This window comes from Sitophilus oryzae, unplaced genomic scaffold, assembly GCF_002938485.1.
Source record: "Sitophilus oryzae breed Bouriz unplaced genomic scaffold, Soryzae_2.0 scaffold_682_pilon_pilon, whole genome shotgun sequence".
Lineage (NCBI taxonomy): Eukaryota > Metazoa > Arthropoda > Insecta > Coleoptera > Curculionidae > Sitophilus > Sitophilus oryzae.
The window spans coordinates 3,314,328-3,335,942 of record NW_022147287.1 but is presented as its reverse complement, the minus strand read 5'-3'; the positions used below and the strand labels follow the sequence as shown (position 1 = coordinate 3,335,942).

General features: G+C 33.5%; 1 protein-coding gene across 1 annotated transcript in view; it reads right to left on the bottom strand.

Annotated features, from left to right (window-relative positions):
* Positions 1-19,749, bottom strand: part of LOC115887919 (endochitinase) — a 56,251-nt gene extending 36,502 nt beyond the window's left edge. The window contains exons 1-2 of the mRNA XM_030907451.1: positions 19,621-19,749; positions 12,270-12,332 (exon numbers count right to left, since the gene is read on the bottom strand). Of these exons, the coding sequence (XP_030763311.1) occupies positions 12,270-12,324 (55 nt within the window). The 5' untranslated portion in view covers positions 12,325-12,332; positions 19,621-19,749. The remainder of the gene's footprint in view (positions 1-12,269; positions 12,333-19,620) is intronic.
* Positions 19,750-21,615: the final 1,866 nt, after the last annotated feature.

Below are 21,615 nucleotides of genomic sequence, written 5' to 3'. Positions count from 1 at the left end.
AAAAATAAGGGAAATGCTCTTCTGCAATAAGAAACTTCTGACGTAAATGACCAGCCAGAAACTGACTAGAACAAATAAGATTCTGTCAAAGATAGATGAATACTTTTACATTATTAATGGACTTTTAGGACTCTTTCTTCCGCTTTTTATTCAGTGTCAATTTTAGTTTTGTAAAACTTAAGATAGATTAGACTTGAAGTCACCATAACTTAAAATATAGAAATGAGATACTCTTTTTTGAATTGGAAAATAGTATTATCACTTACACGGAAATATTTAAAATTATAATTCAAGTAATCTTTTTTATGTTTTTTAAATAATATTTTTAATAATGTTGTTCTTATTGAATCCATTTATTTCAGGATATAAATAGATATTATAGCTTAAGCTTTTAACAGAAGGAAGAAAAGGTGTCTAGCCGCGACCGGCAACTGACTATCCAGTCGACAAAAATTTTATTTACAAATCAATGTAATAACAATAATTCAAATTTTATGTCGTGTTGAACCACACCTAAAATTCCAAACACACGTGCTTTTATTAAGGTTTGCAGAGCTTCAGCATTTGCCATAAAATAGCCAGCAATTTGTTACAAAACCATATAAATTATATATCACTGTAATCACAAAACTTCAATCCATTTCCGTATTGTAACGGAATTTTAAATTATATCTTTATTTTCGAAAAAATTTAGTCCAATCATAAGGAATATTTTGTTGATGTTTGTCCTTCAAAATCTTAAAAATAAAGAAGTTGTCTAAAAATGTGCTAAAATACGGATATAGTATAATTCTTTATCGTTAATTTACAATGATTAGAATGGTCACTAACGGAATTAGTACTGGGAGAATTGTCAGATCAGGGGTTTGGAACACCCTCAAAAAGGAAATACCACTCCTGCAACTCCCAGTGGACGATATGCCAAGAACGTACAACTTTGACAAACATGTCAATGTAGTATTGAGCAATAAGAAGGATTGGAAGAGCGAAACGCTTGCCCAGCAGTTAAAAGACCATATCATAACTTGGAATACTGATGCTTCCAAAACCAATACGGGAACAGGGATCGGAGTGTTTGGGTCGAGAGCTAATTACTCCGAACCAATGTGCACTTACCCTAGTATCCTACAGGCAGAAATCTACGCTATTGAGAGATGCGTACAACTTATCTTAGATAGGAACTATCGGAAATAAGAAATAGCCATCTTATCTGATAGTCAAGCAGCGTTAAAGGCGATCAACACAGTATCAATCAATTCGAAATTGGTCAAAGATTGCATAGAGAAGCTGAATAAATTAGGCAAAGAAAACAAAGTCCTCCTACACTGGGTGCCTGCTCACCAAGGGATAGAAGGCAATGAAAAGCAAATAATCTAGCTAGGGAGGGCGAACACTCCACTAACTGGACCAGAACCGTTCTGCTTTCCAAGTGGTAACCAACTCAAGGCGGAACTCAAGAACTTGGAAGATTCCATCCGCAACCTGGAATGGAAATCTTGCAATGGTCTAAGACACTGAAGAAAAGTTTCTGAGGGCTTATGATCAAGAAAAATCACAGATCTTCCTGGGTCTGAGTAAGAACAATCTTCGGATTGTCACGGGGTTTTTAACAGGACACTGTCTCCTCAATGAACACCTCAGTAGATTGAAACTAAGAAGAAACGGCGAATGCAGATTCTGTGGGGAAGATGGTGAAACACTAGTACACCTCATCACTGAGTGCGCCGAGACGACAACCATTCGTGCCATGAATTTTGGTACGACTGATATTGAACTGACATTGAGATGGAGAACTACCCTCTATAAAACCGTCCCAGATACTGGCTTTTGTCAAAGCCCTGGGACTGTATGATGAGTTATGATTCAAGAAAGGGGGACACAATGGATCTGTAAGGTCGAAGTGATTAACCCCCCTCCCACTCATTCTAAATTCTAAAAAAAAAAATTCTAAATCTTTAATTTCCTTCTTCATTTGTGTAAAAATACCTAGCCAGTTTTATTTATTTTGCTACTTTTTTGGACTAGTGAAATTAACTCTTAAATCCAAAATCAAATTTCATTTAAATTAATTATCAAAAATGAAATCCTATACGATGCAGACTGAAATGTAATAACGTACCTTATAAAATTTAAACGAATTTCGCTGTTTATTTGTATTACATCTAAAAGCCACTCGAAGTTAACTCTATGGGTAACGATGCATAATATAACAGAAACTTTGTCTTTGCCCAGAGCGGAAGTTAATTAATTTTAAGGAGATAGGGCAAATGGTGTATCATCTATGACACAGCTTAACACGAGCCAGGCTTTGATACACACAACACACTCGTGCAAACATTTTGATTAATAATTATATTAAACCCCCAGGCTGTGTCTTATTTTATAATGCTCAACTTCCGATGCACGCTTTATTTTCCTGTGTTTTGTCCAAACCGCTGATATAGTGCTGAATATGTGTTTTAGTGTAGAATTTAGAATGTTTAGGAGGGGAGTTTATCACCGCGACCTTATAGATCTATTGTGTGTTCCCCTTTCTTGAGTTATAACGAGTTATAACTCATCATACAGTCTCAGGGCTTTAACAAAAGCCAGTATCTGAGACGGCTCCACAGAAGCCATCAGCTCTACGTCCACGACATCAGCCGTGCCAAAGTTCATGGCACGAATGGTCGTCGTCTCGGCGCACTCAGTGATAAGGTGTTCTGGTGTTTCCCCATTTTCCCCATAGAATCTGCATTCGCCGTTGTTTCTCAGCTTCAGCCTACTGAGGTGTTCGTTGAGGAGACAGTGTCCTGTTAGAAACCCCGTGACAATCCGAAGATTATTTTTAATTAAATCAAGGAAAACCTTTGATTATTCTCGGTCGTAAGTTTTGAGGAAGCTTTTTCGAGCGTCTTAGACTGTTGGAGGACACCCAGGTTACGGATGGGGTCTTCCAGATTCTTCAGTTCCGCTTTCAGTTGGTTTCCGATTGGAAAACAGAACGGTTCTGGTTCAGTTAGTGGAGTGTTCGCTCCTTTTCTAGCTAGATCATTTGCTTTTTCATTGCCTTCTATCCCTTGGTTAGTTACCAAGGGATAGTTTGTGTTTTAGTGTCAATTTGATAAATAACTCTTGAAAATAAAGTTTTGTTGTGTATTTTTATTAATTTTTTAGTTAATATTTGTAGATAGGGCATTTTTATACAGGGTGGTTCGAACTGTATTCCGGAAATTTCGGCAACATATTTTGCAGATAAAAATAAGTAAAAAAGTTCGTATAAACATATGTCCTAAAATGCTTAGTTTCGGAGATACAGGGTGTGGAAATTTTTTTTTTATTTCGACTTTTTCCAAATAATTTCTGAAGTAACGTCAATATTTGGATGAAAATTGGTGTGTGAGAGTTTTTTGACATGAGAAATTTGATTTTGATGTCAATATGGCTCCTATTTGTAGGGGATACCACCTACATGTCTTAACTGTTTTGAATTGTAATAACTTTTCGTCCGTACCTGTATAAAATTTCTTAGTGATAAAATATTAATTTCCGTGACTTTTTACGTAAAAAATATCACATGGTAAAAATTGCTACGAGCAGCCATTTTCAAGGTATTTAGAATAGGGAATAGTCAAAACATATTATTATTGACAAAAATAAACACGTTGAGTAGATAGTTATTTGACTGATATAATAATAAATTTGGGAACTTTTTATTTTTTTAAATTAACCATAAATTTTTCTTTGAAAAAATGACGATAAAATAGTTTCTGTGAACTTCTGGCACAAAAACATTTCAAATTTGTGATTTCAGTCTAATAACTATTTAGTCAACATGTTTAATTTATGTCAATGACAGGCATTGATAATTTCGGTTCCAAATATCTCGAGAACCATTACTAGTAGCGATTTTTTGCAAGAGACTTTTTTTACGTAAAAAATATTGTAAATGTATATTTTTTTACTCAGTTGTTTTATACAGGTACGGACGAAAAGTTATTCTCTTTAAAACAGTTAAAACACATGTAGGTGACGCCCTCTACAAATAGAAGTCATATTGACATCAAAATCAAGTTTCTAATATCAAGAAACTCACAGACACCAATTTTCATCCAAATATTGATCTTACTTCAAAAATGATTTGGAAATAATTGAAATAAAAATAAAACTTCTACACAACGGGGCATATTGATCAACAATGATCAATTGATAAACATGCAGCGAGAATGGTCATCCCTTTTAACAATGTTTGCCGAAGCTACAAGCACTCGAAAGGAGGGGAAACGCTCCAACATATCCTATACCGCTGTCCGGCTTTGAATAAGAACCGCAATCGTTTCCCTGGTGACTGCAGCCTTGTAGTTGCCGGGAAGAGCATGATGGAAGTTACCCGTTAACTCAATGCCACCGAATGGTTATAAACAGTTAATAATCCACGGTTTATTACATAATAAACGGTTTATTACATGCGGAAATGTGTTGGTACACGGACGGATCCAAAACCGAAGGATCTAGCGCAGGAATTTACTGCACCAGCAGTCCAAAGATGGAGATCTACCACAGTCTTGGAAAAAATACCACGATTTTCCAAGCTGAGTTATATGCTATTGAAACCTGTGTGCAACTGCTGGTAGAACAGCAATACACCGGGAAAACAATATGAATATTTTCGGATAGTCAAGCCGCGCTGAAAGCACTTAAGGCAACGAAAAGCGCACGCGTCATGGCGATCTTCATTGCAAGAAACCACTCAATATACTGGGTGATAGGAACAAAGTGTCGCTAATATGGATACTGGGACATGTCGGCCTAGAGGAAAATGAACGTGCTGATTTCCTCGCCAAAATTGGTGCAGGCTCGTCATTCGTGGGCCCAGAACCGACACAACGTACCAAAAAATCTCGCAAGAGACAGGCTCTGTGAATGGGTTAGAAGTGAGACGTTCCGGGACTGGAATGACAGTCCTGAAATGGAATATGCCAAGAAAATCCTAGCAGGGCCATCCAAACATAGAACAGGAGAACTCCTAAAGGCCGGTAGGAATGGAGCGCGTACGCTCACTGCAGTGTACACGGGCCACTGCCGGGCTGAGATCTCACCCACAGAGTGGGACTGGTGGACGCCGAATGCTGACCTGTATGGCACTGGAAACAATGGAACACGTTGAGGTGTACCTGTTCTGCTAGCACCAGGCTTGAGATGTTTGGCAAACCCGTGCTAGACCTATCTGACCTAGGAGACATATCGTCCTCAGACATAACGGCCTATGTTAAAAGGCTGGGTCTTGAGGGTGAACTTTGACGCCCTTGTATATTAGAGCTTGTAGAAACTGAGCCAATAGGCCCCTCGCGGCCGGAGGGGAGGGTCCCATGGGACCCACCTTAGTTCAATACAATACAATAATAATCCAACTATACCATCTCTAGGGATTGGGTCTAAAAATGAGTGGTATCAAAACGGTAATTTTGCTAATTGGAGTTCGAAAAGCGGTTGCATTTGCCACTTTAACCCATTTCCAACCAACCAAATCTTTTGGCTTATTATTATCTAATAGCAGAATAAGATGCCGAAGTTTCCGGAATATAGTTCGGACCATCCTGTATATTATTTCCTTATAATTCCTAAAGTAATGCGAGATAAAGACTTTTTGCTTCTTGTATTTAGTTGGAAAATACTAATAATTTTAGTGCCACTTGTATCTCAATTTAAGGCTTTTTTGATGTTTTAATCAATCACTAAATGAAAGAAATGAAACAATTTCTTACTTGGTATATTATTAAACTTTGCGATTATTGTCTTAAATCATATCACACATTTTTAAGATATTTTTCTTCTGAAGCGAATAACTGAAGAAGAGAATTTTCAAAAGGGCTCTAAATAAATAAACTTTATTATTAAGTTTACCTCTTTCTTTATAGATATCTCAATTTTACTACAGTAAATAAAAAATAAGGTTTAGGAAAATAAATATAGTATAACTCTGATATTTTTTATACCTCTTCCTGAAAGACCTACAGTAAAACCAGAAACTTCAGTATATCTTTTAGAAGGTCTTTACGAGTAACAATAAAGTCCGAATTCACTTTCGCAAGCTCTATTCACAGTTTCGTCCCGTCAATCAGTCTCAGTTACGATAAAAAACATATAGTGTTGCCTTATATTTCAAGGGACATATTCACATATTATATTCCATACGACTGACCAAAAGACTGACGTGTGTGAATATACCTTTAAGCTCCTAATAAAGAATTGTAGGCACATAATTTTCGTTTTTAAAAGCTTCTTTTCATAACAATGATATATAAGTACGTGTGCATATACGTTTACTCTACGTCTATTACCTTGCGACACAAAGGAAACCTTTTATTTATTTATTTATCTGTGGTACGTGGCTGGCATGAAAAATTTGCATCTTTTATTATGTTCTTCGGTGTGCAAATCGAAATGGATTCCATGCCCAAATTGGATTCCTACCCGATACTCACTCAGGCGTTGCGATATTTTAATTAGCTTATTCTACACAGAATGACAATAAGGAATGAAATCACAATAGTGAAGAGATTATAAGGGTGATTAACTGGTAATTTTTGTTAATGGGTTATTGTTTGATACAAACCAAATACTTTTCTTTTTTAGATTAAGTGGATTAATTTTTTATAGTGCCGAAATACTGTTATACTGAGTGACAACAAAGCCTTTAAAAAGTAAGCTAAATATTTTAATCTAGGAATATTACAACAATAGTTTATTTACAACCACATAATATGTGTAATAATTGACACTACTGACTTTTAAAATTTGAAAGTGTCAAATTATCTACATTTCTTCCCTCTTCCCCATTTCCCTCACTCGGTTTTTCTTAATTCTTGTCTTATTTAATTAACCAAAATATTCTTGTAATATCTTTATTAAATACTTATCTAACATCAACAAAAATAAATGAAGATTAACAATAAATTGAAGATTTTAATACATTTATTTGTTGAATGTAAAAAGGCTAGACTTCTTTGGCTTAAAACCTACATTCTGGCGTTTTAAAAAAGTGACCAGTTTGTGATGTTTCTTGATATGTCAGTCTTTTTTCTTAATTCTAGCATTGTTCGTATCATGCTGTACGTAGCCCAAAGAGTAGATGGTTTTTTCTGCCCTGCCATGTCGCTAAAATATGCCATAATGCCATCAAGACTGTCTCCCAAGGACATACATTTATACGAATTTTTACTTATTTTATTCGTAAAATAGCGTTGCCAAATTGTCACGAATACACCTGCACCAATCTCTGTATATCGGTAGTTATCAATAACCATTACTTATGGAATTTGCTGTCAATGATAGGTATCGATATATCAATAATTTGAAAGTCACCTCTTAATATTTGGTATATCGATAACTATCGATAGTTATCGATAAATTTGAAAAGAAATAAAAAATAAAAAAAAATTAATTTTATCATTTTTAACTTTAAACAAGTAATCGAAATAAATAGAGAGTCAGATTTTTATTTGATTTTGAGTGTTCACCACCAACGAACTTTTTTAAAATCAAAAATTAATTTTGTGTTTATTTTTATTAATTTTATTAATTAATAATCATTTCATTATACTGTCAAGAAAATCAAAGTGACTATAAAAATACAGCGTTTTAACTTTCTGCCTAAATTAGAAAGTTAAAATGCGCTATTTTTACAAATTTCATGATTTCTGAAAGTTTTCGTATTATATCTATATTTACAAAGCTTTTTCAGAAACTTTTATGCATATAAAGGCACCCCCTGGTTGTAAATCCGCTCTTCGTGAAAGCTTTACGTTAGCCAAAATCGCGTTCAGTATTTTCGAGTGTTGCTTTCTCCAGGTGAAGTGCTCAACTTAACGGAGCACTTTGAATGGATTGACACCCTGAGGAGCTTTTCTACATGTTCCGCCATCCATTAAACTCCCGCTCTCAAGTTTCAAAGTTTATTTCATTTCTATAGACTAAAAAAATAAAGTTTCAGTGATAAGTAGTACACAGGGTGTTTTAAAAAACAGTAGCAGTAGAAAAGATCTTTTGAAAAGATAATGATTTTATGCAGTGAACAGGAAAGGAAGCGTTTTAAGTATTTTATTTCATCTAGCTAATTTTTGTCACATATAATTACACGTTTATAAATAGTTTTAATTCCTGTGATGTAACTAAAAATGTTTTAATGTGCATTTTTTTTATTGCCGATGGATATTGTACTCTCTACATTCTTAATTTTTTAACTAATATCAAATAATAAAGATCTACTGACGCAAAATCGTAAAAATAAAAAATATCTAAGAAAATCTAGTTCAAAAGGTATCAACCTTAATAGTTTTTTGAAGATATATCAATTGTCCATTAAATATCGGAATAATATACTGCGTATTTGCTTATAATAATGGAGTAACTTGCTTTTAAATATAACCAATGTTCAATATTAATTTTGTTCACCCTGGTGAAGCTGGGTCAAACTAATTTGATTTAGCAAAATAGTTATTTCACTACACTACCAGTTATATCTGGTTAATTTCAGTTTAGGTAGCTTTTATTGAAATTTAAAAAAATTGTTCTTCATTTTAGAAATGTTAAATATGTCGAAAACCTTGCATTTTAGTCATATATCGAAACTCACCTTATTTTCCTTCTAGAAACTGAAAATCTTTTAATAGATAGGGTGGTCTATTACAAAAAACACAACTTTGATGTGTAACTTTTTGGGGACACCCTGTAGAACTCTCTATATTTTTGAAGATGCTTGCAGTTAACTCACATATGCTCCCAAAATTTAATTTTGATATAATGTTCTCTTTGGAGCCTCCGCGTCGTGTGAGACGCGCCAAATTCGTATATGCTCGCGATATTTAATTTCAATAGAAACTACTGTTCTCCTTGGAGCCTCCTCGTTGTAAGAGAGGCGCCTCCCATAAAATTATTCTTAAAGTTACTTAAATTTTATCAAAAAAATTATTTCTAAAAACTCAAAATAACTAACTCATTTAAGTTAACAATATGAAAATGCTAGTCACAAATTCGGAATATTTATTAAAATTAATTTAAAATATCGGCGGTGGCCTTCTCATAATTGTTTTAGGACGTGTTCAAAATTTCAGCCAGCGGCAGCGCCAGCGCACGATTTTTCTCTATCTCAGATTTTTCATCTAGAAAAATATTTAATAACTTTCAGGGAAAGCTACAGAGCACGGTTTTTACATTATTCATGGCTTCACGCCTCCTATGATAAATTGTACGAAATTCTTTGATGCAAGCATTGTAAAGTAACTTATTTCGAAACGTACAAGAAAAATGATTTTGTGTAAACACGTGCAGGGTTGTAGACATCCTGGAAATATACAAGAAATAATGTTAATCTGTAAAGTGCTTATACAGGGTGGCGCCTCTCATACGCCGCGGAGGCTCCAAGGAGAACGACAGTTTGTATTGAAATGCAATTTTGTGAGCATATGTAGGTTAAGGTGTTTCCAAAAAAAGTTACATATCAAAGTTGTGTTTTTTTGTAATGAACCACTTTATACATTAATTGATTTTCGGATTCTGGGAGAAAAATAAAGGTGATTTTTATAAGAGAAGTGTATGACTAAAATGTGAGGTTTTTGACATATTTAACATTTTCTGGAAATAAAGAACAATTTTTAAATTACAATAAAATCTCACTAAATTGGAATTTAACCGGTATAGCCTAATAAAATAAAGTATGTTACTCTTTTATTTTAAATGGAACACCCAGTATATTATTCCGATATTCAATGGAGAATTAATGTCTTTTCAAAATACTATTAAGGTTGCCTACCCCTCAAACGAAGATTTTCCTAGATATTTTCATTTACATGATTTGATCTGAGTAGATCTCTATTATTTGATAAAATCTAGGGTGGCTGTGATATGTGGCTATAGTCCAACTTTAACAACTTGTTATCGTTTTGTGTCAGTTAAAAGAAAAAAAATTCTCAGAAATTCGCCGAAAATGCGAACTTATCCTACATCAGAAAGAAATGATATGATTCTATTAGTTCATAATAGAATAGAATAGAATATCATTTTTTTATGGGAACTATTGTCGATAACATACCTAACATTAAAGAAATTATTGCAGCTGCTTTTCGAGGTAGAATTCCACATATGCCTTTTAAAATGAAAAAATCCTTTTGAAAAGACATCATTTTATGTAGTTAACAGGAAAGGAAGCATTTTGAGCATTTGATTTCATCTAGCTAATTTTTGTCACATAATTATAGGTTTATATCTAGTTTTAATTCTGTAATAATTAAAATATGTTTTAAACGTTTATCTTTTTATTACCGTTGAGTATTTTACTCTACATTCTTTAATTTTTGTTAAATTAACAAAAGGTATATCACAGCCACCCTATAGATTTTTTCAAATAATAAAGATCTACTGACGCAAAATCATAAAAATTAAAATATCTAGGAAAATCTTTGTCTGAGGGGTAGGCAACCTAACTTATATTTTGAAGATATATAAATTCCCCATTCAACACCGGAATAATATGCTGGCTGTTCCATTTAAAATAAAGGAGTAACTTGCTTTTAAAAGTGGCTAATGTTCCATATTAATATAGTAAAATTTTAATTGGAACTGAAATATTTTACTTTTAAACTGTTACCATTGAATTCTGAATATATTTTCATCTTTTTTGTAACGGGACGGATTTGCAAATATCTAAAACCTTGCATGATAGCATTTTCCAGATTTTCGACATTGTTGTAGTTGCCACGATACATTTCATATTCCAAAAATCCCTAAATACAGAAATCAATAACGGACAAATCTGGGGATTATGGAGGCCATCGTATGGGGTCCATTGTCCCAATTCATTGATTTGGGAAATAGGCATTTAGCAAAATTCTAATATTTTCAAAGTTGTGAAAGGAAGCCCCATCTTTCTGAAAGTATATTTAGCGTAAATTAGCTAAAGGAATATCTCAAAGTTCCGGTACGATAGCTTCCAAGATTTAGAAATAGCGGTAGAGAGTTAAGTATCCCTAATATGTTATAAAGATGTATTAGTGGCTCCCAAAATAAAACAAAAGACATATAGCAGTGTACTTTTAATAATCCCTTATTTTCTTTTATTATCAATCATGGCCTACTAATAAAAAAGATCATTTAATGAAAACTTTTAAATATTGCAGTAAATAGTAAAAATAAATATAGTGTGATATACATTTTTGGCAAGCTTATGGCAAGCCAGATCATGTTATTTATAAATACAGGGTGGCCCATCGAAAACGTTCCGCAAAGCATAACGGCCATGGTATTTTTTTTTAGAAAATCCAAAAACAAGCACCCTTCTTCAATCTTCACCAATAACGGAGATACCGTATGATTTAAACTAAAATGGGACACCCTGTAATTACTGGTCTAGGTAATCGTCGTACAAAACATATCTCTTTGAACCGCATTAAGATGCGATTTTTTTAATACATCTCTAATAAAGAAAACATTACTCTTAACTTCTCTGATTACCAACCCTTTTTTAATTTCATTTTATTTTTTAATAACATCTAACGTGTTAAAAACTTTAACATTCATTTAGCGGCAAACTTTCCAACTTTTTATAAAAAGTGTCACGAACAAGCAAAAACGTCACATTGCTGATTTTTTTCCAACTGAAGCAAGAAAAGCTTTTTAATTCCGATGTAAAATACCGAACAGAACTTTCTTCAACTTTTAAGTTGCCAACTCATTAAATGAAAAAAGAATAACCTTATCAAAAAATTTTCCAGAAACAAAGATTGGAAGCGGAAAATTAACAGAAAATTAGTTTCACAGGCCCTTAAATTTTTAATAAGAGGGGGAGATACTGTTTTGTATAAGATTTTTTTTTAAATTTAACTTGTTTTGTTCTAGAGAGCTGTCTTGTCGACATTTAAATAGATTTTACGTATTTTGGATTGTTGGCGTATAGGACACAATATCCATTGATATGTCCATGTAGAGAATCTTGGACACAATCTTGGGGAGTTCGTATTTTTAAGTTTCTAGACCTATTCGGTGTTGAGATTTGTGATTTTCTTTGTTGTTTCTTGATTTTGATGTCATTGAGAGATTGATTATTTGTCACTAGACGAAATGAAACCTTATTTTTGATAGAAAGTTTTCCTTTAATCCAAAAATACCAACGTTTTATTTTTATATCGAATCCAAAAAAAAAGAAAATGTAACCGATCCAGCGATATTTGTTGACGATATAACTTAGATGTGGCCCGAAAAAAATGAATTGTATAAATATTTATTATTTATTTTACCAGTATATTGGAAGAGGAGTGCCAAAAGCCAAACGGCAGTTGATATCCATTTCATATTGAGGGCTGAAAAAGAAAATATAGATTAGATTTGGAGAAATACACCTAGTTGGTAAATAAATAAAAATATACAGTATCACAGATCAAGTAGGTACGCATTAGATATGTGAGATTTTTTATTTTGAATACATTAATAATTCTCAATTGACAGTTAAATTTTGTTAGGCCCTGTATATTCGATCATAAACAACACAAAAGTCATGCTTAAACAAACAATTCTATAAGTAGGCTATGAAATATACATTATGACATTTATTATTGTGCAAATAAGTATACAGGATGGACAAACCTTTTATTTAAGTAAACTATTCATACTTTACATCACTTAAGTGTATGTTTTACAAAAAAAAACAATATTTCTTTAGAAGCCAACTAAAATTTAACTAAACATATGATCATTAGACAAATATTTGACTGAAAAACGTATCTAGTACCATCGGTTACTCAGGCTGCTAGTGAAATCATATCGGAGATGAGAAACAGCTCAATCAAAAAACGTGAAACAAACGGTAAGACACAAGGAAGGGTTGTGGCTAATTGTTCCGATCCTGACCTCTCTGACAAAAAATTAGGAAAAAGGCATATACAGAGGACGTGGTGATACTGAAGACTCATGGAATCTGCTATGAAGAACCTAACGGAATGGGCATCAACCCAGACAAAACCGAACTCATTCTTTTTACAGTGCGATGACGAGGATTCTTACTAGACTCAAAGCTTTCCTGGAAACGCAACACGGAAGAAAGGATAATAAAGGGAACTAATCCATTCCATGCATGTAAGAAAATGTTTGGTAAAAGATGGACCAATCATTACAATATGGAGCACTAGGATGGTGGGAAGCGGTACTTAAAGGGACTAATAGAAAAATCCTCATAAAAGTACCACAATTAGCAGTTCTAGGTACAACTGGAGCAAGGAACAACACAGTGCAGGCTGCGCTAGAAGCAATTCTGGACTTGCAATCAATCGACTGGCTAGTAAAGATCTGGCTGCTAAGGGTGCCCTAAGATTAAAGGAATCCACATAATCTGGGGAACCAGACCAACTACGGTTACTTGAGAATATTGCCAATGATAGGGAAAATCATGGAAAACTTTCTTTAAAGGCATTTTCTATAAATAAACTTATGTTAAACTGATTTCTGATAAATAAACTATAGTCCGTCTAGAAAGTATCCGGAAAAAAGAAAGCAACATTACAATTATCGATATATATTTTTAGGACTTGAGTTACAAAAATTATAACAAATTATTAACTTTATTTACTTATACAACCTCCATTTAACTCCAAACACTTAACTAAACGTCCAGGTACACCCGAAACTAGGTCCACACCAAAATGTTCAGTGGCGGTAGTCAAGGCCTGTAAAACTGAGCGAATCAAATCTTGTTTATTTCGTGGAGCTGCTCGTTCCACTTCAATCTTCATTAGTCTCTATATATTTTCAATGGGACTAAGGTCTGGTGAAGCTGCTGGCCATGGAATTATTGCCAAATGGTGTTCTTGCATCCAAACTTGAGTAGAGGCAGACGTATGGCATCTTGCATTATCCTGCTGAAAACACCACTCCTCTTGATATAAAACATGAGCCGTTTCAAGAAGAAAACCATTTAAAATATCACAATATTTTACACTATTAATAGTTCCATCAACTATACACAGAGGTGTAGCACCACGCTGAGATATTGCTCCCCAAACCATTATTTTAGAGGGAAATTTTGAAACTTGAACGGTAACATTTTCTTTTGATAGGATTTTTAGGTGGTTTCCACCAAGTTGGAAACAACTTTCGTCAGAAATAAAAACATTATTAAAATTATCTTCTTGAAAACGTTGACAAAAATCCATTCTTCGCTGCCTTGTGTTATTGCAGGGATTTTTTTAGCTTCCTTGATATGTAGCCTTGTCTTTTCAGTGACATGCGGACGGTTTCTGGACACATTTTTAATTTTCACTGACTTACAAATCTGCTAACCAATTTGCGAAACCCTAGGCGCGGATTCTGTTGTCCTAATGCCACTAAAGCGTTCACATTGTTTTGGCGAATCTTACGCGGTCTTCCTGAAACTGGTCTTCATATCTGTGCCATTTTTTATCCTCTTTATTGTCTCATATACTGCACTTTTTCCGAGTTCAGTCAATTGAACTAATTTTTTAACGTTTCGAACACCTTTTTTATACAAATATTCCACCATTTCTCTTTTTTTTTACTTGTGACATTATTTCTCAAATCTTGAGCCGGTTTAAAATCAACAATATTTGATAGATGATGTTGCCATATGATTTTGGTCATAGCCTACTATCGGCACAACCTACGTGATGGATTACTATTGTCTTAGAGTGTTACAGAGAAAAAAATACATTAAAATTATGAGAAATATAAAATTCCGGATACTTTCTATATACAATAAACTTTTCTCATCATTAATTCCCATACAAAGATCACTGAGAGGTCGTTTGAATTATATGATATATTTATGTGCATATAAAATTTAAAAACCTCTTTATATATCAAATTTCCGGGTTTATTTTGAAATAAGAAAAAAAAACATTAAAAACCATTTTCCCAGAATAATAAAAACGAATAAAGACTTTTTACTAAAGCCAAAAAAGTTCTTTATGAATCCTTATCCATTCAAACATTACTTTTCCGCTACAAAACACAAAAAGAGATAAAAAGAACGGTATGTCGCTTTGAAAATGTAACAATATAATATATCAGAAATGTTTGTCAACATGTCAGACTGTAACTCCTGTATTTGAGATCTTTGAACCATATAAGGCGAGTGTTATAAGTTAAAAGTGGGTCAAATAGTAATATGTTTTGAAGTCGAAGCGTTAAAGTTTCAGAAAAACTCACCAAAGGAGAATTTAAGAAGTTCTGTGATGGAAATACGAACAACTGAAACGTTGAGTTAAAGATATTCAAAATAAGTAAGTGTGGTAATAGAGTAGACTTTATATGGACTTATTTTGTATTTACACTACTTATATATTATACACTAGCGTGTACCAGCGACTTCGTTCGCGTCGAATTAATCATTTCTAATGGTGATGATAAAGCAAAGCAAGAATTCCCATTAATACACAAACTGGATAAAATTTTCTCACATTTATGTCAGCATGAGAAAAAACAATATGGCGATATTATTATATAACTTGGTAATATTTGAGGGATAGTTTCATCTCGTTGGAATTTGACTTTCGAAAAATCCGTTTGTCAAAAATAAGCTTTTTACATCAAGCAGTTCAAGCAGAATCGTGGTTAAGAAATTACCCAACTTTTTGGAACACCCTGTATGATTTTTTAAAAAATTTCAAAATATGTAAAAAAAACCAAATAAATTATGCTTGTCTATCTACCAAAATAAAGTGGTGGGGGAAGATTAGATCTATTTTTATTTAAATATTAATAACTCTGGACTGGATGATCGGAATCCAACAAGCGAGTGCTCGTTTAAAAGAGCGTTTCTTACTCTATATTGCACCATATAAACAATAATAATAAGATTTTGAACGTAGACGCTAGGGGGCGTTGTCTTAAAATTTAACAAACATTGCGCGTCTTTTCAAAAAAATTAAATCCAATAGTATATGTAATTTTAGCTGATAATAAAGAGTAGTAAAAGCTTAAAGAGTCAGCGAAAACCGCATCTTGATATCTTCTTTCAAACCGAAGATATTAGCAAAATTATAATAAATACCAAAAAATAAGCCCTTAATTACCTACCTTATTTTTACAACACGGTATCAGTAGCCCTCTTAATTATGCCCATTCTAACAAAAAATAAGACAGAAACAGTTAGTTTATTTTAAAATCGACGAAATACCAGAATACCATAATAGCAGAGGTATTAATATCTAATAATTAAGATATTAATAACAGTGAACAAGAAACGATGATTCAGTGAAGTCATGGTAAGGCTTTGGAAAAAAGTTGCTTTTGACGTAATAGTATAAACGTCAAATTGTTATTAGATCAACATTTTGATAGTCTTATCAGCGTTTTTTATCTTTTAATTGCTTTTTCAAAATGCGTTTATTATTTGAAATAGTTGAAGTTGTTGGCATTTTGAAAAAGCAATCAAAAGATAAAAAACGCTGATAAGACTATCAAAATGTTGATCTAATAACAATTTGACGTTTATACTATTACGTCGGTTACAACCTGACCTCTGTATGCCTGTATTAGAATTGTTTAACTATTCTGATTGTAATTTGATTATTTTAGCTTTCTGAGGCTGAAGATGGGAATTAAATGAATCCCAAAACATGTCGCCCCAATTTTAAATCAAATTAAATTTTGAAATAAACATCCTAAAAGATTGTGAGTTTTTTGAGTCCCCTGTCCCTCGTCAGAGGTTTTACATTGATATGTTCTCACACTGGGTTGGAGAACGTTTAGTTAAAATTAATAATATTCATCTATCAAATTTTATTTTTTTTTATTTTTTCTAAAACGGTATAAAAATTTGGAAAAGTATAAACGGGATTAACCATTTTAGAACAAGCAAACATTTTTTTAAAAAATGCATTTTTCTTAAAATGTCAATAATAAAAAAGTTTTTCCTCTTGTAAAGTCAATCAGAGGACATACTGTATACAAGATGATTCTTGTGTGCAAATATTTTTTAGGGTAGTATAGTTCGACCCCAGAAATATGTATGTTTTTTCATTTTTTTTTTAATTTTCACTAGTAATACCACTAGAGGTCAAATTATTTCCGGAAATTTTTTCGAGCTCATGAATATTTTTAGAAAATTATAATAATACTATATAATAAAAAATAATACAGAGCGAGAAAAAATGTCCGGATTTAATTTGACCTCGTGTGGTATTCGGTAAGAAAATTTCACACCAAACTGTGTTTGAAAATCAAACAATTAAAATGTATTTTTCGATTTTTGGTCGAATTGGTTATTTAGTTACTATGACAACTAAGTGACACCCGAACCTAAAAACTATTTCAGTTTTGAAGCTGTCAAGCGGCACGACTTAAAAAAATGTTTCGCTTCGGTCATGAAAGCAAAGAAGATATTCGCCAGGAGATTAAGCAGTTGACACCCGCGAATACTAGGAAATCGAAGTCAAGCGTATGGAAGCAATTTACAAACTTTTATCTCAGCTTTGTAATTGAAATGTATCAAAATTATCATGTAAACAAATAAAAACCAGACCAAAGAATATACCTAGCTAGAAAAAGAATGGACTCTGCCATACTGAAAAATGGTCCTATAGAAGTGGCGCCATCTATTGAGTAGGGCTTGTTATAAATGGATCGAAGCGCGGGCTTTTTAAATGAGCGTATTTATTGAATTTTGCTCTAAAATAATTAAATTTGATTATTAAATCTTATCTTTTACACAAATTCAACAATACTAATAACAAGTATCGTTGTGATGTGTAAAAAATAAGATTTAACAGTATAATTTATACAATTATTAAATAAAATTAAAGCCAAACATGTGAAATATTATTTATTATGTAAAGTTTTTATGTATAAGTCAAATATTTAAACGTCGTTTATTATAATAAAACAAGACCAACGTAATACGCCCAAAGTTTTGTAAATGGAGTAAATATAAATAGGTAAAATGATGGCAAAAATAAAAGACTTACATTATATTTTTAGGGCCACAAACAAAAGAAATTGTCTAATTAAAACACATATAACAAATTATAGTTTGAAAAACGTTTTGATAATAATTTATTTGATACTATTATGATTGGCGCTATGACAACGACAATATTGTTTGAGAATTTGACAATAATATGACAATGGCCGTTGGAAACTATGGAAACTACAAAAAAATTCTGATTTAACGCCATCTGGCAATAACTAGTAGCAACTTCTTAACCTAAAAATTAATTGCACTACCACCTAGTGGCTAGGGCTGGAACTATTTTATTTGAGATTTCCGTGGAAACGGTGGGACCGCTTTTGCTATTTCACTTTCCCGCCCTTGAACCAGACTCTCAAAAAGATATTCTGTCATTATAAACGTCAAAAAAATTTCCAGTATAATTCGCTGTGGGGTGCCCACAAGGAAAAAAAATTCACTAAAATTTATCCGTCGCCGTGGTTATTTATCAAAAAAACACGTTTTGATTGGTTAAAAATTACAGGTGTGGAATTTTCAGTCAAATAGCACAATAAATTAATACCATGACAACATAGGTAGAGTATAATCAATTTACAGGAAGAAAACAAAACAGAAAAAATACAGTGAATCTCAAAATCAACAAGCAATCATTTTTTTTATTTTCAATGTCTTACTTACTTATTTAAAAAAAGGACAAAGAAAAAATGTAATAATAATTGTCTTTTATTGAGATCTACCAGCCCTGAAAATATTTGTACTTATATTAGATTGATACAGTAGTGTGTCCGTTATTTACCAACAAATTGATCATTTCTTTCACGTCGTCCTCTAAATTTTTAGTTTATTCTCTAAAAAACAATAACAGACCATTATAAACCCTTAATATTCACAATAAACTTTGCCCCAAAGACGATTCATTTCCCATTACATTACATAGGAATCTTCCACGTTTTGCAAATCGTTTTATTCTCTTGATTTTGTTCTCTTGCAGCCATGATAATTACATATTATTATACAGAATTGAACGCTCTACAAAGAAGGTTTCTCACAATTTTTCGATAAACCTACTCCTTCAAAAGTTATTCACGGTTAAAATTAACCACTCGGTAAATTCTTAAATTCTTCAACTTTTTTGACAAAATTATGATTATTTTTAAAAAACTTAGTCTATTACTGTAAAAATATACAATTCTGATGGTTGGGAATTAAGAAATCTTCAAGTCTAATGTAGTTTAAACTATTTAAGCTGATTTAACTTTTTTTAAATAATGTTTATTAAAATAAATCAGCTATACTTAAATGATAAGAATAACTTTTGAAGGAGTAGGTTTACCGAAAAATTGTAAGAGACCTTTTCTGTAGAGCGTTCAATTCTGTAAAAGAATATATGATTGTCATGGCTGCGAGAGAACAAAATCGAGAAAAAAAAATATTTGCAAAAAGTGGCAAATTCCCATGTAATTTAAATGAGAAATGAATCGTCTTTGGGGCAAGGTTTATTGTGAATATTAGGGGTTACAATGGTCTGTTATTTTTTTTAGACAATAAGCTAAAAATCTAGAGGGCGTCGTTAGAGAAATAATCAACTTGGTAAATAACGGACACCCTACTCACCCAGTATAATTTCTATGATTCACCGGTAATTTTTAATAGTAATATTAACCGCATAAAATTATTCAATTACCTACCGTTCAATAAAAATCGCTGCCGATCGATAAATTAGATCGATCAAATCGATCTCACTGTCACTGCAACGGAACTCGCGTTTACACTCTCAATCGAACACTCAGTGTCATCCACCGGCCCGCTCCCTGTTTATTTATACCACGATGGGTCGTTGGACGTCTTTGTGTCATCGACCACAAGAACAAGGCGCATCATAGGAATCGGGTGTCATGATTGAGGCGCCCAAGAAATCCTTTCTTTCGCCGATGAAGAGTAGTAGAGCTGGGAAGTTTAGTTCACTTAAAGGTACGCGCACACTGACCAGCGCCGCACCCGTCGCACGCGTCTCACGAATCGCACTTTTTTTTCTTGTCGCTCATCGCATTATTCGCTCTTTTGTTTCTTCTTGCCCCTACAATACCTGTATTTGCCAATCGAATTTCTCACCAATCGCTTCCGGAGTTCTGTCTGCAGTGATAAGCGTCTTTTTTTAATATTTCTCGACAATGAATGACGACGAACAAGAAATAATTATGAGCTCCTTGCTAATAAAGGAAGAAGAAATCACGAGAAAGAATCGAAAGTTCACAATATTTGCAAACATTTTACCTTTCAGAGGGAAATTCCACACATGGTGCCCCGTGGCGTAGAGGTACAGCTCTCGTCTACCAATCCAAAGGTTGTAACGTTTTCAGTTCGTTACATGTCTTGTATATGATATATGATGTCTGGCTTACATTTCATCACCGGATTCCGTATCGCTCAGGCCTGATAATTTACTTGACGCGCCTGGCGTAATTTTTACGTTCTCTTGTCAACAACCCTGTTATCGTTTCACTGCTTCTGTGGAGCGCTGTCAAGATCGTTTCAAGGCGCCTCTCCGCTTTTAACTTTACTTTGGGTTTGGCCATCTCAATAGTCCCGACGAGAGAAATTGTAATTATTTAAATCTTGCTGTATAATTTGAATCAGCTGCTATTTCAAAGCAACAGGTAAAGATGAGATATTATCTTTATTAGATTCGTTATTATTATTGAATATTTTTAGGGTAGAGTTTTGGATTGACCCACCTTAACTCGTATTTGTATTTTGCTGGCACATTGGTGTTCTTTGTCCTCCAGAATGTTACATGGAAGAAAGGACAGTTTCTTTGTTTATTATTGAGCCCTCGGAAGTAATTCGAGGTGGGTTTATTTTGCTTATTAGACCTTGTTTGGTTTTAAACAAGAGTTTCGTATTTTTAAGGTCCAACGTTATGGTCCAAGTTACGGACGTTATCTTATGGACGGATGTCCAAGGTTATGGTCCAAGTTACGGACTGTATCCTATGGTTGGATGCCCTATGTACGGATGTCCTGTGGACGAGTGTCCCATGTAGGGATGGTTTATCTTATATATAGAGTGCCCCAGCGTGGATGTATCTTGAGCCCCATGCTGCTTCTTTCCCATTTCTAAGCCTAGTCAATAGTTACGGCTGTATTGATTCATGGTGTCCTCATTCTGGCCTCTTTTGTTGTATTGGCCAACAGGATAGCCGAGAGACAGTACAGAGAGAGCAGTACAGAGAGAAACAGTTTAGACTTGAGCACGCACGCACTGATCCTCCGCGAATGCTCAAGTGTAAACGGCTGTGCGTGCACGCTCACTCTGAATCTGTCTGTGCATGAGCAGCCGCGAACGTGAGCCGTCTGGTGTCGGTTTTTGGTCCGTGCTCAAAGGGATTTTATGTGTGCGCGAACGCTCAGTTTGCACCGGCAATTTGTTTTGTCGTGCGTTCGTGCGTGCGTGTGTGATTTTTTTTCGTTTTCCTTATTAAAATTATGGAGTGGATCAATGAATCTTCGTTATTATTAATTGAAAGATATGAAAAGTTGCCTATATTATGGGATGTTAAACATTCTTTGTATTATTAAAAAATAAAAAAAACGCATGGCAAGACCTTGTAAATAAAATTAATATTGAACATGTCGATATTAATGAAATTGCTATTCTAAAATTTGTATCTTTTGTTCGTAATT